Genomic DNA, 18,140 nt, shown 5'->3' on the forward strand with positions numbered 1-18,140 from the left:
CTCACCTCAGAGCAGCTCTCTGAGGACTGTGGGACACACCTCCTCCAGTCGGTTACCCACATGGCAGCCGAAGTGACCATTTGGAACAGAAGTCAGACTAGGACAGCCCTCTGACTAAAACCCTCCAGTGGTTTCCCACTTCACTGGGAGTCACCCCTAAACTGGCCGAGGCTCTGGGGTTTGGCTCCTCCCCGCACCCCGATCTCATTCAGCTCCTACTGCTGTTTATCTCAATCCAGCCACAGGCCTCCTTGCTCTTCCTGGAACCACCTGGGGGGCCCTCGCCAAGTGGTTACTGAGCTCCTGAACTGCAGCCAGTCTGAGCCGAGATGTTCTCTGAGCTTAAACTCCACAACGATCTCAAAGACTTACTATGAGACCAAGAAACGTGAACTACCCACGAACACATATACTGACTGCATGTGGAAATGACACTGTTGGAAATATATGGGGCTGAATACAACACATTATTAAAAGTAACATTGCCTGTTTCTCTTGTACTCTTTTAATGTGGCTACTAGAAAATCTACAATTACCTATGTGCCTTGAATTATATTTCTAATAGGCAGCACCGTTCTAGCACACGCCGCACAGGTTCCTGCCTCAGCTACTCCGTCTGCCTGGGAGAGGTTCCCGACTGTGTGTAGAACTTGCCTACAACACCGCCTGCCCAGACAGGCCTTTCCTACAACTTTGGTTACAGTGCGCCCCCTACTGTTCCATCGGCCACGCTTCATTTCCGCATCTTGCTCCCCTCTTCCTCATGGCACTTATGACGACCCAGCATTACGTGTATACACTGTGTGGCTGGGCCTGACTCCCTACCCAGAAGCACAAGCTCTGTGGGAGCTGTTCTAGGTGCTCAACTCAACATCTGGAACACAGCTGGGCACAGAGTAGGCCCTCACTTACAGATGCTAGAAATATAGAAATGAACAAAACAGATAAAAATCTTCAAAGAAAAAAGAAAAAGGGCTAAATTATTTTGTCCCTTCCCTGTCCTCAGCGGTGGTGGAAGCTGGGAGCCTTCTTGTTCCAGGACCTTTCCTTTAATCACTGTTATGGGCTGACTGGGCCCCACCCCCCACCAACAAAGTCATATGTTGAAGTCCTAACCCCCAGGACTTCAGAATGGGACTATATGTGGAGATTGGATCTTTAAAGAGGTGATTAAGGTAAAATGAGGGCATAGGGGTGTGTCCTAAGGCAGTCTGACTGGGGTCCTTACAAGAAGAGGAGACCAGGACACAGACACACACAGAGGGACGACCATGTGAGGACACAGGGAGAAGACAGCCGTGTACACGCCAGGGAGAGAGGCCTCAGGAGAAACCAACCCTCTGGCACCTTGATCTTGGACTTTCAGCCTCCAGAACAGGGAGAGAATAAATGCCTGTAGTTTAAGCCGCCCGCCCGTCTGTGGTACTTTGTTATGGCGGCCTGAGCAAACCGCTACAATCACTACACAAATTGAGGGCTCAGGGCAGGGTGTGTGCTGGTCCTGCCTGCCTCTTAGTCCCCTCTGCTCACAGCCACAGCTCCCCCATGACACTGCCAGCCACCTGGACTACTCACTGGCCATTTCCCAAGTATATCCGCTACCGCATGAGTCAGCCTTAGGAAATGCTGCTTTTACCTGGGATACCTCCCCACCCAAGATCGCCACATCTGACTCCCCAGAACCTTGAATGAGGGACCTTATATGACGAAACAGACTTTGCAAATGTGACCAAGTTAAGGATGCTGAGATGGCGAGATTATTCTGGATTACCTGTCCAGTCCAGGCGGGTCCAGGGTAACCACGGGGCCCTTAGAAAAGGGAGGTCAGAGAAGACAGACGCTGAGACGCCGCTGGCTTTCAGGACTGAGGAGGGGGCCATGAGCCACAGAAGCGGGAAAAGGCAAGGACACAGCCCCCCTGCAGCCACAAGGCTCCAGCCCTGCCAACACCTCGACTCCGGCCCCGTGAAACTGACTGCAGACTTGTGAGCTCCAGGACCGCAGGAACACACACTCATGTGGCTCTGAGCTGCCGAGTTAGAGGTCATCTGTGACAGCAGCCACAGGAAACGAACACGGCCCCGCCCACCCCGACTGGCTCCTGAGAAGTGCTTCCCATTGACCCCCCAAGATGCAGACTGCATGTGCTCTTTTTGACGCCTGCCCGGCCCTCCTCAGCAGAGGTGACTGCTCCTTGCCTTGCACACCCATGGCGTCTAGTTAACGCGGACATCGCCCCGGGACTAGGATGTTAAAATAGAAGCTGCATTTGGACTTGGAGCCAAGAAACAGCAGAGGCGGGAATGTCAGGTCACCGCGTGCTGTATGTATGAGAAAGGCCAGCAAGGACTGGCTCACAGCCCTGGAGCACCGCACCCACTGTGAGACCAGAAATGGGTGAGAAAGTAGAGAGAGAGGGAGGATTTGTGTGGAGAGGCGGGGGTGGGGGGCTGTGGGGGGCTCTTGCTAAGTAGTGAGCTCCTCCCTCAGGAGAGGGGTGGGGTACTCCACTCACCCCGTCTCCTCAGAGCTGGAGTGTGGGCATATCACTTTGTATAAGTGATACAGAAGGTAAAAGATGTGACTGAGGTAAGGCTCTTGAGGGAGGCGCTTATGCTAGATTGTCACGTGGGTCCTAGATGCCGTCACATGCATCCTTATAAAAAAGAGGCAGAGGCACTTTGGGGACAGACTTGTCGAAGAGAAGTCAATGTGAAGATGGGGCAGAGATTGGAGTGATGTGGCTACAAGTCAAGGAACGCCAGCAGCTGCCCAAGCTAGGAGAGAGGCATGGGACAGCTTCTGGCCGGGAGCCTCGGGGGGAGCCCGGCCCTGCCCACACCTTGACCTCCCACTTCCGGCCTCCGGTACAGTGAGAGAATCCATTTCTGCTGTTTGAAGCCCCCTGAAAATCACACTCTCGCCTTCTCAGAGGTTGCAGGGAACAGTTAAGCAATGAATTCCCCCGCCAGGCTCCTGGGGATGGCCCGAGGCGTGGGTATGAGGGAGACAGAGCCGGTGGAGGGCACAGGAACACCCTAGAAGCCAGGTGCTGGCCACAGACTCCAGCGGCTGCAGAACTAGAGATTTCAAACCTCCCCACATGTCTGTTGAAAACCCCGGCTTCTGCACTGAAACCTTGCAGGGCTCCACTTCTTCCTCAGACCAGCATTTGTTGGGATTGCTTTGGAGGCACGGTCCTTTCCGGAGAGGACTTGGCAGAAAATCGTAAAGAATACTACCATATTTTCATAGTCTCGTCTCAGGAGATAAGCTCACTAATAAACTCTGCCTTAGGCTGTGGGTAAGAGATAAGGAGGAAAAATGAAGCGTTTGGAAAACCATGAGGGAGGATAGCAGGAAAGATGAGACTTCAGAATCGGGTAGATGTGGGTTCAAATCCTGTTGGGGCCAACTACGTGCCCTGTGATGTGGGCAGAGGGGGGTCCCTAGAGCACAGGGGTCCTCATGTGGGTAGGCTGTCTCCTCCGGGGACGCCTGCTGTGAAGGTCAGGGGAGTGTGGCAAAGTGCCTAGCGCTAAGCAGGTGCTCAGCTTAAGGAAGACGATACTCTTCATTCTTAAAGGCCCTTTGGTCTTCCTGAGCAAGCAGAATGCGCACCATAAGCTTGGCGGGCAGCCTGCCCCCCATCTGTTCGGTATTACGTGTTAGATAATGGAACGCCCTCATCCCCCGTGGCCTGCATCTCCAGGAGATTGTACTGTCTTCGGCCAGGGTTGAAAACCATGGCTGCAGCCCAGGGGTTCTCAAATTTGGCTGCACGTTGATTTGGCTGCATGTGGGAACCACGCAGGAGTGTTAGAAAATATGGAGCCTGGTGCCACCCCAAGATTACGCCTTGGTTGGCCTTGGAGGCAGCCTGGGCATCAGCATTTAAAAAAGTTTCCAAGGTGATTTTGCAGTGTTTGAGGATGGCTGTGCTGGCTCTAGTGGTTTATATGCAATTCCTCTTTTTATATTTGTATTTTTGCTGGCTGCTCCTGCTGCATGGAAATCCCTACTTCATAAACTAGCTCATTCCCCTTTCTTTAAAATGTCAGAGTTGAGGGGCTATAGCAGGGGCCGGCAAACTCTGTGAAAGGTCAGATAGGAAATATACGAGTATTAGGCTTTTTAGCCCATGTGTTATACATTCTTCTTTCCTTCTCTTTAAAGTGTAAAACCCATTCTTTGCTTGTGGGTCGTATGAAATAGGCCATTGGCCAGATTTGGCCCACAGGCTATATTTAGGTGACCCCTAGACTAGAGAATTGTCTGTTTTATGTAGTGAGTTGCCCATCAGTGGAAGTAATCAAGTCATGGTTGGAGGGATTTCTGGCAGGGAAACTATAGATGGGACTTAAAATTCCAATGAATAAATTTTATGTTCTTTTACTAAGTTGAAAATCCTTAGTACTAATTCATTCCCCCTCACAGGCACATTTTCCAATCTGCCAAATGACCTCTGAGTTCCCCTCCAGCTCTGAAATCGTTCCCCTGTTCTGTTGTGCCTCAGCTCATTGGGAAGCTCCGCATGTCAGCATAGCCTTCGTTTCAACACTAAGTCCTGTGATTTAGGCGTCTGTGATATTAAGAGGCAAAGACGAAGACCACTCCTGACTTCTGTGTGCAGAGAATATCTGAAGCAGCAACAGTTGGAAAACACGAAAGTCAACATGCTCTGAATTCACCTTCAGCCAAGGAAAACGGACTAGATGCGAATGGCAAAATCCTATCTTTCCACATAGACACAAACAGGACTGATTTACGATGATCCACAGTAGACTTATCCTGGAAAGAAAAAGACACTTCCCCTCTTACCCCAAATTCTCAGTGTCAGCCTTGCAAAGTCAATTCCTAATTCCACTTAACTTTTAGCAAGCAGACAATGAGCGTTGTCTATGTACACAGATACGAGTTAGGATTGCAGGTCCTAGAACAAGACGGTGTGGATTCAAATCCAGCACTTGCCTCTTCGCTGTGTGACTTGGGGAAAATTACTTAATCAATCTGTTCTTTGTTTTCACCTATAAAATGGGAATCAAATTAGTTTGGGAAGTAAACGTTTAGCAGCAGAACTGTGACTTATCTTCTGTTGTCTGGGACAGGGAAAGGGAAATAGAAAAAAAAATGATCTGGCTCACTTTGCTTGTAAACCTGCTAATCCAACCTCAAAATGGTATTTACCAGCAGAGAGATAAAAGCGTCCTTGTGTATAAGATGCGGTGAAAAAGAAAGGGTAAGGCCCGAATGCCATCACGCGTGTGGCATGGACTGGGCAAAGAGCAGGGTGGGGCCAGGGAAGGTCGAAGCCACTTCCCTGGGTTTACCCAGATCGCTTTCGGGGGCCTTCCTGTGTCACGCTCTCGGGAGAGCTCTAGCTTTGACAGTGCCTGTCGCGCCCCCTTCAGTCTGAGTTCTCTGGTTGTAATTAAACCATCCTCAAGTCCCCGCTGAAAGCCTTCTGGGTCTCAGGCCAGTGCTGAGCACTTTGCAGGGAACTGGCGTTTCAAGCACAGCGTCTGCTCATGGGGAGAGGGCTAGCGGCCCACCGGCATCTGTGATCCATCTTCCAGTGGACAGAGCGGGTGCCGGTCGGTGGCTACCCACCAGGGCTCCATTTCCCAGCCCACCCTGCGTGTAGGTCGGGCCATGTGTCGTTCTCGTCACTGGGATACGAGTGATGAGATGGTGTCACACTGGTCAAGGCTCCTCAGATGCTCGCTGTCCCTCCTGCCTGCTGGATCCTATTGGATGCAGTGACGAGGCCCCAGGGGCTGGTGGAGCCACACACAGGTCCAAGCTGCCCACCCACCAGGGACACCAGCGAGGGATGGTTGGTTACGTGAGTGAGCAGTATTTATATTTACTGTCGGGTACTTTACTGCAAAGGTTTGCAATCTCTGCAATAACCAAATTAAATTAAACACAGGAAAGATGAGCCAGTGAAAGGTGCTAGGGAGGAAGTAAACCAGGATGATATGCTAGAGAACGTATGCGTGCATGTGTGTGTATATATGCATGTGTGTGTGTGCACGCACACGGGTGTGTGCTGCTGCCCTCCCCATCACGCCATGGCCCATCCCCACATCTCATTATAACATCCCAATGTCCCAGATGGGGACAGATGCTTTTCATCCACAGCCACAGATGTGATAGGACATGGAACATGATGGAAAATCAGCAATGCAAAGGGGAAACAGAATTTCAGTTCTATTTGTTCTGACAGAGACGTAGTGTCGTTTGTATCAACATGGAAACCCAAACAAAGAAGAACCACAGCAATGCCTCCTGGAGAAATCTGTACAACTGTCAACTTGAACCACCTTCTCAGTCCTGCCATGGCCTCTGATGGGGGGGTCCTGAGGGACACAGATGCAGAGCCAGGGAATGGCAGGGCCCTCAGTCTCATCCACTCTGGCCATTTCACAGATGGGGAAGCTGAGGCCCAAGGAGAGGAGAGGCCTTTTCCACTAGGGAAGTGAGTCCTGGGTAAACAGAGGCTCAGAACACTCCACACTCTTGCAGGTGGTGCAGGTGGTGGTTAGGGGCCTGGGAGTCAGGCAATTCTATCACTGCTCACTCTACGCCAGGTGCCTTCCATCTCCACCTTCTCTAGAGCTGTCACGAGCCTTAAATGAGTTAATGCAATCAAGTGCTTGGCCAAGTGCAGCACATACTCAGTGATCAATACATTTTAGACATTACCACCATCACCACCATCACCACCACCATCACCACCACCACCACCATCGTCATCATATCTTCCACACTAAACTGTAACTACTGTGTGGGCACAGACCGTAACCTGAGTGTCTTCAATTCATTGCAAACTAGTGTGTCTGGCTCGTGGCCCTCACAGTTTTTAGTCGCTCTGTGTGGTTGTACGTGGTCATTAACGCAGCTTTGGGTGAGCACATGACTCACCATCTGTGGGATGGAAATGAAGGCAGTCCTGCACTTAATGGGTGGGGAGCGCTCTCTGCCCCCTCCACTCCCAGTCAGGCCCCGCCCCTCGCTGGGCAGCAGACTCCCCATCTGTACAGTGAGCCCCAGGTGTACACATGGGGTGCAGAAGGAGGGCGCCTTACCTGGACCGCTGCAGAAGGAGGCGATGATGGCCAGAATGCACACGATGCTCAGGTAAGGGATCCAGGGGGCGTGGTCCTGCGAGAGAGCAGCGGCGGGCAGGTGAGGAGGCAGGTTGAAGACCCGGGTTCCCACCCCAGCTCCTCCTCCATCTCCATCCATCTGCATGACCTTCAATAGGTCACTTTACATGTCTGTGCCCATTTCAGCATCCATAAAATGGGGATAATGATGACCCCTAAGCCAGTCCCGCTGCCTATTTTACAGCTGCAAGCAGTGGAGAGCTTAAGTGATTGGCCCAAAGTTTCATGGCGAGTAAGGGGGAAAGCCAGGATCTCACCCAGGAGGTGAGGCTCCAGTGCCCCTACCAGCCAATGAGGTGACAACTGTGCAAGTGCCTCAGATGGCAGTGCCAGGTATCTCAGCAGTCACCTAGTGCAGTCTCTTCTATTCCATAGATGGGTAAACCGAGGCTCAGAGAGGGCATGTATCTTGCCCAAGATCACAGAGCTCATTAGCAGCAACAGGACCGGAAGTCACGTGTCTCCTCTCCCATCCAAGGACCCGTCACTAAACCCTCCTCCCCAGCAGCTTCCGAGCCAGATGCCCCTGGGAAACCACATCACGAGGGGTCTGCGGGCAGTGCCGACTTCCAAGGCACAGGCCTGGAGCAGTGAAGCTGGAAGCGGCTCCACGCTGAGCGCCCCCCGGGTGCGGCGGGCACATCCTCTCACCTGCAGCGTCAGCGTCACCGTGAGGATCCCGAAGAAAAGTGTCATCAGCCCAAAGCCACCAATGAGCAGCGGTCTCCGTCCCAGGCGCTCGATGACCAAGCCCTAGGTCAGGGTCAAAGACAGATGGTTACTCCTGCAGCTGCAGCAGTCGGAGAAGGGGAGTGTGGTGCCGGGAACCAGTGCTGGGATCGTGGCTAAAGGACGGCCTGGACCCCAGACAGGCCGGTGACTTCCTCCCCAGCCACACCTTGAGAGGCAACAGTTGTTATTAGAGAGGAAGACAGAGAGGAAGAAGGAAGTGACCGTCGTGAGCACCGGCTGTGCTGTGTCCTGCATTCACCTTTCCTGCTCATCTTCCTCTTTGGGGGCAGATGGGTTTATCCGCGAGGGAGGCTGGGAAATGAACCGAATGGACGGGGTTGCCGCAGCCTTTCCCTGCTGGGAGCCCGGCTGCCAGGGAAGGCGAGCTCTCGCATTCCTCTATGCTCCCACGTCGTAGATTTTATATGGGCACACTCCCAAAGCAGGAACCCAGGGGTGGGCGTGGGCACAAAAGGTTCTGTCGTTTTGCACTCTGTCCCTGTGCCTGGGTGGGTCAGTTTCATTCTGGGACGTGATACCAGGAAGCCCACATGACTGCAGCCCCTGAAGCTGGGCCCCCCACCCAGCTTCCCGCAGCTGTAGGACTGTCATTGACCTCCATCCGGCTGGCCCTGTGCCTGCTTCTCAGTTGGGGAAGGGCAGGACCCTTCATGGAGTTCCTTCAAATGCCAATGACCCTGAAGAATAGCTATTGTTGTTAAGTTTCAGAGACAGGTAGCCTCGGGCTTATATCCTGGGTCCACCACTTTCCAGTGTATAAACCTGGCACGTGACTTCCCTTCCCGGAGTTCCCAGGCCTTTGTCTGTGAAAGGAGGACGGAAACACCCTCCAGCAAAGCTGTCTGGACGGGGCATGTGGCTTAAATAAGACACTGCATTCAACACACACACTAGGTCTTCTGATCATGGCAGCTGCTTTCCTCTCCTCTTTTCTCTCCAGCCCATTTCACAGAAAGAGAACACTGAGGATAGTTTATAATGGCTAACTCCAGTTGGGGTGATATACGGCTATCATTTTACTTGTTACTTTTCAGCCTTTTTCAAATTTTCTACAGTGAGCCTTTTAACCTTAAAAAACCAAAAAAAGACTAAAAGATGGACTTAGCTAAAGGCGTGGAGCTGCAAATCTCTACGCCCGGAGTCACAGATCTTCACGCTTTCTCCATCTCCAATGATTTCCAATCCCCAGCCTGGCAAATTTTTATCACCATGTACATGTGTTCTGCTGTAGTCTAAGGGTGCCACAGCCATTCGTATGGTTAACAGGACAGAGCCCACAGTTAAACTGGCACTGACGACGGAGTCTGCTCGTCATGAAACATATCTGAGCTTTGTCTCAGAAGTATGTTAGGGGAGTTCAGTTAGAGGGCCCGGTGACAGCGCTGGCACTACTGGAGAAATGACCACGACAGGCATCGTAGTCGTGGGGACACATGGAGGGGGCCACACTGAGATTCATGTGTACTTGCCACTGACGGCAGTGCTTCGAGTTTTTTGTTTAGTTTCTTCAAAGGCACCACCAACCATTTCAGAGTCAGCAAGTGTGTCCCAAACACAAACCAGCTGAGAAGCACTGGCTTACACCATGGTGGTGATATTCAAGAGTTTGGGGTGGGGGGCAGAATCTGGATGCTTGCCTTGTTTTCCTAAAGTCTCTGGCTGAACCAGGAAGCTGAGCCAATGTCAAGCTGGAAATGGTCTCCCTGATTTGGAAACAGTCTCTCAAGATGGCCTAGCAAGACACCAAGGAAGCAGCTGGAAAGAGAAAGAAGAACTGAAAACAACCCTCTCCATCCTAGCGGGACACAGAATCCTGCAGCCTCCTTGCCTCCTGGATGCCCCAGTAAGATGCCCTTTAAGTCCCAACCTGTCCAAAGGGGTGAGAGTAAACATAGTATTTCCACGCAACATTAAAATCAGTCGTGAAGACATTAACTCAAGATGAGCAGCGGCCTCTGAAGGTTACTGACGCCAGCAGGGGATGGACCGTCAGCCTCCTGATGCTCCTGAGAAAGCCCCTCTGGGGACGCCAGAGCCACACGGTCTCATCCGTTCAGCAGCCACGTACCTGGCACCTCCTGTCCACCCACAGTGCTAGGACATCTGGTGGAATAATCATGGTAAAACAATTTTTTTCCGTGAGGATTTAAAATTCAACGTTATTGATGTGTAGTTAGATTCAATAACACGTACCCTTTTAGTTGTACAGTTTGGCGTATTTGGACAAATGTATACACCCATAAAACCATGACCCCGTCAAGACGCAGAAGTCCCATCACTGCAAAGTTCCCTTGAGCCCCTCTCCCTAGCCATGAGCAGCCATAGACAGGCTTTGCGTCACTACAGATTAGAGTTCCATACTGACGCTCACTAGGCTTTGAGATTCATCCCTCGTGCATGGATCAATAGCTCGTTCCTTTTTCATGCTCAGTGGCAGCCTTCGAATGGCTACACCACAGTTTGTTTCTGCGTTCATCCATTGATGGACATTTGGACCGTTTCCAAGGTGGGCTCTTCGGAATAAAGCTGTTACAGACATCGGTGTTCATGTGTCTGTGTACACGCGTGCTCTGGTTTCTCTTGGGTAAATGCTTATGAGACGGGTGGCTGGGTTGCGTGAGTAAAACTGTTACAAGAAACCGCCGAAGTGCTTTCCAAAGGGTTGTATCCTTCCAAATTCCCACCAGCTGTGCAAAAACGTTCTAGTCGCTCCAGAGCTCCAGCACTTGGTATTATTGGCCATTGTAACCATCCTCCGAGTGAATGCTGGTATCTCATTGTGGGTTTTGGTTTTAATTTCCCTGATGACTAAGGGTGTTGAGCATTTTTTCATCTGCTGATGGATGTTTTTGGTATCTTCTTTTGTAAAGCATCTGTTCAAGGCTTTTGCTTAGTTTCAAGCAGGTTCTGGGGCTTCTTATTTTGTGTTCTAGTTTATATGTTTTGGATACACGTCCCCTGTGAGACATGTTCTTTGTGAATATTTCCCAGTCTGACTTGCCTTCCCATTTCCTTGGCAATGTCTTTTAAAGAGGCACAGCTTTCCATTGTGATCAAATGCAATTGATCACTTTTTAAAAAATGGTTCATGCTTTTCTGTGTCCTAAGGAAACTTTGCTTACCCCAAGGTTGCAAAGACTTCCTCCTGTTTCCTTCTAGAAGTTTTATAATTTTCTATGGTTCAGTACATGGTCCTGAAGCTTCTATGGTTCAGTACATGGTCCATTTTGAACTAATTTTTGTGTATGCCATGAGGTAAGGGTTGTCTTCCATTTTTTTCCCACGTGAATATCTAGTTTTTATGGCACCACTTATTATAAAGACCACCTTTCCGCATTGAATTACTTTGGTACCTTTTGTATTTCTGGTCTCTGTTCTGTTCCATGGATCTGTATGGCTGTCCTTATGCCAACATTATGCTGTCTTGATTACTGTATAGTAAACATTGCCATAGTACTTACTAAGTACCAGGCATGGTTCCAGATGCTTTACAGACAGTAATAATTTAATCCTCATAACATCTCTGTGGGGTACATGCTATCAGCACCCCTGTTATAGCCAGAAATGGAGACTCAGAAAGGTTTAGCCACCTGCCCAAGGGGACACAGCGGCAGAGCCAACATCTAAGTCTAGGCAGTCTGGTCCCAGAGTCTTGCTCTTACCCCCTGTGCTAGCTACGCTGCCTCTTCCTACTCTCAGTGAGACAAATGCACACACAGATTTATCAAAGGAAGCTTTCCTCTCTTCATTTGTGTGAGGCCTGGCACTGGAGCACAGAGAAGGAAGAGACAGGAGTCCTCGCCCTTGGGGAATGTTATAGGTTAAACTGTATCCTCCCCCCCAAAATTTATCTTGAAGCCTAGACCTTGAAATGTGACTTTGTTTGAAAATAGGGTCTTAACAGAGATAATCCAATGAGGTTATTAGGGTGGGCCCTCATCCAGTATGACTGATGTCCTCGTAAAAAAAGGAAATTTTGCCACAGACACAAACACAGAGAGAACGCCACTTGAAGATGAAGGCAAAGGTCTCGGAGATGCTTCTACAAGCTCAAGATTCTAACACCAAAGATGCCAGCAAAGCCCCAGACGCTCAGGAAGGGGCCTGGCAGATGCTCCCTCCCAGCCTCAGAAGGACCTGCCTTCTGACACCTTCACCCCTGACGTCGTACAGTGAGGTAACACATTTCTGTGCCACCAGTATGTGATGCTTTGTTACCCAGCCCTAGCAAATGAACACAGGAGCTCATGTTTGATGGAGAGCCGGGCTCGGCAGTGGTGTGGTACGTGATGAAATGGATGAAGAAAGAACGGGGGGATGGAGGGAAGGAAAAGTGGCCTACAATTTCATTTATTTCAAATGTGATCCAACCAAAGCTTCCAAATGTGACTTAATGTGTCTTTATAGAATGTAGCATTACATATGTTACTTTACATGAATTTTATAGGTCAATCTCTGTCTGCATTGTGTTCTATGTTTATATCTATGCAGTGTGTGAAGTACTCAGTGATGGCAGAATTCCTGTATCTCAGGGACTACAGAGCCCTGTAAAACAACCATCACCACTTCTTTAAACCTACTGAGTGACATATACATGTAAGATGCATGCATGCATGCACATGCGTGCACACACGTGCACGCGCACACACACACACACTCTCTCTCTCTCTCTCTCTCTCTCTCTCTGAATACTGCAGCAATAGGATGCCGCCCAGCTTGGGGCCAGTGCTCAAGTATCCCAAATGGCTGTCCTTGACCTTGACACTGTGGGGATGGTGGGGTCCCTGAGGGGCCTTGCCACACCACCAATTAGTGACTCTCCAGGCAGAAATTGGGTTAGTGCCGAAGCTTTAGCTATGGAAACATGGGAGAAAGGAAGGGGGAATGGTTTGATTACCGCTGACTCAGCTCTCAGCAGAGACGAGAAAGCAAAGGCAGACTGCATGAGAGGAAACAGCCAAGTTTCTATATTACTTTTAACTGCTAGCAGTTCTGTTTCCAATATGCATGTTAATCTTTGCTTTCACTAATCTCTGCCTGAAAAGAAGCCAACACCTTGGAAAGCTGTGGGTATTCTCAAGTTAATTGAGTTGTAAAGTCTGTGTTCAGAAGACAGGGGCTCAGAAATAATTTTCTATTTGGAACAGGCTCTCTCTAAATTAGAAATTAAAAATAATTCATTGGAACGAACTTTATCCAAAAATTTCTGTTTAAAAGAGGAATGTATGTGAGAGCCGTATATCTGATTGGGCCAAAGGTACGAGAAACGAAAAAGTTACTTTTTAATTGCGCATCCTTCCAGGGTGGCCCACGAACCCTAAGAATAATAAACTAAAATGGTCTTGAGACATTTCAAGCGAAGTGCAAAATCAGACATGTTTCGGAGCAAAGTGCACACGCAGGAAAGGCTGGCCGTAGACCAGGCTTCTGCAAGTTCTCAAGTGCTGGGAAAAATTTTTCCTTGGGTCGCAGCCATAGCTTCTGCAGCTTGTAAGGGGACCATATCCCCTACTCCTCCCCCCCTAGAAAGGAAATGATGGTTTTTAAGAGATTTATGATCATAAATTTCAACTGTTCTCAACTTTGGGCAAGTGGGAAAATGTTTAGCTTTTAAAGAAACGGAGTTGAGAAGAGCTCCTGGGTGGCCGGGGACTTACGAGTCAGTGCACTCACATGAGGAGCAAGGAGCCTGGAGCCTGGGGGGTTGGGGAGGGGGGCAGCAGCTGGCACTTGAGCTAACTGCCATCTCCACCTGAGCCCTGATCATATCCTCACCTTCCCTCTGATGGGGACACTGGTGGGGCCCGGCCCTGTCGCACAGGGGACCAAAGGAAGCTACCAGAGATGGGGAGGAAATCAGAAGACATCTGGTGGGAAACAAGGCATCAGGAGTACAGGGTGGGCTGCGGGGAGCGGACTTGTGGGCATGTCCTTGTGTAAACCCAGAAATAGAACCACCTGATGGAAAGGTATGCTCAGAGTTGGGGCTGGGTGAGGGCAGGCACTGCAGGAAATGGGCTTCCGGCACAAAACCACCTGTCCACTTGGGGAGGCTGGGCCTGACTCTGTGTACCCCGCACCCCCGTAAGGATATGCCTCAGAGCCAGAAGAGTCCCCATGTCTATACGCATGTTTCCTACCAAGGCAACAGATTACATACGTACTTCTCAAATGGTGTACACGCATTTCATGTTCAAATGCAGCGAATAGGAAAAGCCGCTTATCCTGAATTTTAATTTCTCAGCTCTGGTAGGTGCTCATGGCTTGGATGGAGCCCCTGGGAGCCACTTGTGCCCTCACTCTCCGCGCCCAGGGAGTTTGAGGGCCAAAGGGGGAGTCTGTTTCTGATTTTGCTGATGTAGCTCCCTCCCTTCTGCCAAGTTCCTATAAGTTTTGTTAGATAAGCTGGGGATTTAATCTAATATTTTAGTGGAGGTGGGGGTTGTTTCTTCCTGCTCCTCTGCATAGGAACGCAGCAGAATCATTTGTCAGTGGAACACTTGCACGTAGAGAAGGATGAGCTGAACTCAGTCCTTTTGATACCAGTTTTAGACAACATGCAGTCTGATGATTCACAGGAAAATCAGCCTGTTTTCCAGCCTCCTCACACCCCCTGCGCTACCCTCACCACCCCACCCACACCTGTTTTCTTTACAGTGGCCAGAGGGGTCCTTTTCAAACAGGACAAGACTGCCTCTTTGTTTTGTTGATGGTTTTTTGTTTGTTTGTTTTGCTGTGCAGAAGCTTTTTAGTTTGATATAGTCTCATTCATTTATTTTTGCTTTTACTTCCCTTGCCTTTGAGATCAAATTCATAAAATCCTAAGACCAAGATCCATAAGTTTAGTACCTATGTTTTCTGCTATGCAATTTGTTGTTTCAGGTCTTATGTTTAGCTCTCATCCATTCTGAGTTAATTTTGGTACACGGTGACAGGTAGCAGTCCAGTTTCATTTTTTTGCATGTGGCCTTCCAATTTTCCCACCACCATTTACTGAAAAGGCTTTCTTTTCTCCATCCTTTGTTTTTGGTTCCATTGCCGAAAATTAATTGCTCTTACATATGTGGGTTTATTTCTGGGTTCTCAATTCCGTCCCATTAGCCTATGCGTCTGTTTTTCTGCTAGAATGGGAGAAGATATTTGCAAACAACACCTCTGATAAGGGGCTAATATCCAAAATTTAGGAAGAACTCATACAACTCAACAACAACAACAAAAAAGCAAACAATCCAGTTAAAAAAAGGGCAGAAGACCTGAACAGACACTTCTGCAGGGAGATATACAAATGGCCAACAGATATATGAAAAAATGCTCAACGTCACTAGCTATTAGGGAAATGCAAATCCAAACCACAATGAAATACCACACTTCACACCTGTTAGAACAGCTATCATCAACAAGACAAATAATAAGTGTTGGAGTGGTGGTGGAGAAAAAGGAACCCTCATACACTGCTGGTGGGAATGCAAATTGGTACAGCCACTAATTTTTTGGTTCCTCAAAAAATTAAGAATAGAATTACCATATGACCCAGCAATCCCTCTCTTGGTATCTACCCCCAAAATCTGAAAACATGTATCCGTAAAGATATATGTGCTCCGATGTTTGTTGCAGCTTTATTTATGGTGGCCAAGACATGGAAACAACCAAAATGTCCTCGATAGATGAATGGATAAAGAAGTTGTGGTATATATACACAATGGAATACTACTCTGCCATAAGAAAAGATGAAATACTGCCGTTTGCGACAACATGGATGGATCTCGAGATTATCATGCTAAGTGAAATAAGTCTGACAGAAAAAGTTGAGAACCACACGAGTTCACTCATATGTGGGATATGGAACGGAAAGCAACAAATAATCAAGATAAACAAAAATTCGTAGACACAGACAACAGTTTAGTGGTTACCAGAGGGTAAGGGGGAGGGGTGGTAGAAGAGGGTAAGGGGCTCAAATACATGGTGATGGAAGGAGAACTGACTCTGGGTGGTGAACACACATGCCACATATAGATGATGAATTATAGAATTGTACACCTGAAACCTATGTAACTTTACTAACCAATGTCACCCCAATAAATTTAATAAGAAAAATAAATAAAAATAAAACACAAGGCACTCAGCTGTCAATACCCTCGCCACGCCCCTCCAGGCCTGCTGGCCTCCCTGCCTCCTTCCCCCTGGCAGACACAGCTGTGCTCCTGAGCAGGGCCTGCCCTGGACGTCCCCTGGGCACCCCTCCAAATCACCTGCACCCTGCTCTGTGTCCTGGAGAAGGACCCACAGGATCAGATCCCTTGCCCTCTGCCTCCAGGTGGTATCAGCAAATGGGGCACCAGGAAGAAAGCAGAAGGAAGGCAGGGAGTGAGGCCAGGGTGTTGGCCCCGGCTCCCTTGTAGCTGGCTGTGTCCCTCCACTCAAGGTCACTGCTCCTGAGGGGTAGCCTGCCCACCCTACAGACCCACCCACCCCCGAGTTCATCTGCCCTGCAACCATCGTGTTCACTGTGCCATCTCTTTCCTGCTGGGGTCTGGCTGATGCAGGCTTTTCTTCTAGCCGCTCCCTCTGCCTGGAACGTTCTTCACCACATATCTGGGTGACAACTCCCCCATTCGTGGGCATGATGGCAATATGTAAGACAGTCACCTAACCCACCTCTCTACCCCCGTTTCAATGTGCCACTGCTCCTGATGGCATCCTTCTCCACCTAAGCTCCCACACAGGTGACTCATTTTGTTCATTATTTGTCCCCACCGCCACCGGGAGCTCATCTTTTCCTGGGCAAGGCCTTTGTCTCTTTTGTCCACGGACGCACCTCACACACCTAGACCTGCTCCCGCCACAGAGCAGGGGCCAAGCAGCGCTGTGGAATAAATGAGTGAACGCAGGAATGAGTGACTCTCCCATCAGAGCTGTGAAGCTGTCACTCCCCACTCTGGGCCACACGGAGGTTCCCGCACCTCTAGAACACACACGGTCTGAATGCCCATGATCCACACTGGACGGCAACAGCAGGCAGACCTTCAGAGGCTGTGGTGCCCAGTTCTGATTTTGGAAAAGTCCTCTCTTTCTCTCCCAGGAGGGTGAAGTCATTTACCTCCTTCTTGGGATAGTACTTCCAAGAACTACTTCATCAAATATTGTCACCTTTGTGGACGATCATCTGCCAGCCAGAGGGTGGGGACCAGAAGGCAGGGTCAGGGGGACTGAGGTTGAAAGCATCAGCACTCCCTCTGTTTGCTCCTCTTTCAAATGGGGGTGAAAACTGGACTTGCAGGAGTGATGTGAGCCTTCATGAGATTCCACGTAATACACTCAGGGGATTGGGGAGCAGGAGGGGCCCTAGGTCTTAGCTCCCCCGGACCCTCAGGTTCTGACCTATTGGCTGTCTGCCTGATCCTGGGTAAGGCATTGCTGTGAGACTTGGTTTCCTCAACTATCAAAAGACCCAGAATCCCTGTGAAACCCTGCCCTCTGCTAGGATGTTCATCACAGCCTCATTGAAAACGACAAATAATGGGAACCTACCATACAGAACAAGACTAGTGAACACGGCTCATCATTTGCCTAGCGCTGCGTACGTCATTTAATGTGTATTCCCTTTTTTAGTCCTCACCCCACCCCTAGGAGGCTGGGGCGGTGTCCTTCTTATAGAAATGGAGAAATCGAGTCACAAAACTGTTGAATCACTTGCCCAGGGTCACATAGCTCCAAAGAGTCAGAGCTGGGATCAGAATCCAGGCAGTGGGTTTCTGCCGGCCGGGCTCTGAGCGGAGCCCCCATCACAACGCACCCCCCCCCCGCCCCGCAGACAACAGTGAAGGAAATTCATAGCCAATCTATGCAGGATAGAGCTGTCACACTAGTGCTGATTCGGAGGGCCGATGATTTGCATGCTTTTCTGCATGTACGTCGCACTTTAATAAAACATACTCAAATGAGAAGTAACAGCATAGAAAATCACTTTGACTTAGGTCATGTGAACAAAAGCAGGATTAAAGAGAGTGGATCGAATAGGGTCACTGCTGCGTAGGAATAAAACACGTCTATGTGTAGAAAAGACAACGAGGGATTTCCCCAAACTTCCTCTGGTAGTATGATCGTAGGTGATTTCTTCTTTGTTTCTTTCTATTTTTCTGATGTTTACAAATTTACCCTAATGAGCTTATGTCGATTTCTTATAACAACAAAATACTTTACCAAAATAAAACAAAC

The 18,140-nt window shown here is 49.4% G+C and overlaps 1 protein-coding gene across 4 annotated transcripts in view; it reads right to left on the bottom strand.

Moving 5' to 3' along the window:
* The window catches only part of SLC2A9 (solute carrier family 2 member 9), a 148,208-nt gene that overhangs the window by 41,580 nt on the left and 88,488 nt on the right, over positions 1–18,140 (bottom strand). For all 4 annotated transcript variants that reach the window (XM_074321361.1, XM_074321356.1, XM_019716591.2 and 1 more), the window contains 2 exons: positions 7,824–7,925; positions 7,092–7,167 (listed from right to left, as the gene is read on the bottom strand). In XM_074321361.1, coding sequence (XP_074177462.1) covers positions 7,092–7,167; positions 7,824–7,925 — 178 coding nt within the window. The remainder of the gene's footprint in view (positions 1–7,091; positions 7,168–7,823; positions 7,926–18,140) is intronic.

The sequence above is a fragment of the Rhinolophus sinicus genome, linkage group LG02 (assembly GCF_036562045.2).
Source record: "Rhinolophus sinicus isolate RSC01 linkage group LG02, ASM3656204v1, whole genome shotgun sequence".
In the NCBI taxonomy this organism is placed as follows: Eukaryota; Metazoa; Chordata; class Mammalia; order Chiroptera; family Rhinolophidae; genus Rhinolophus; species Rhinolophus sinicus.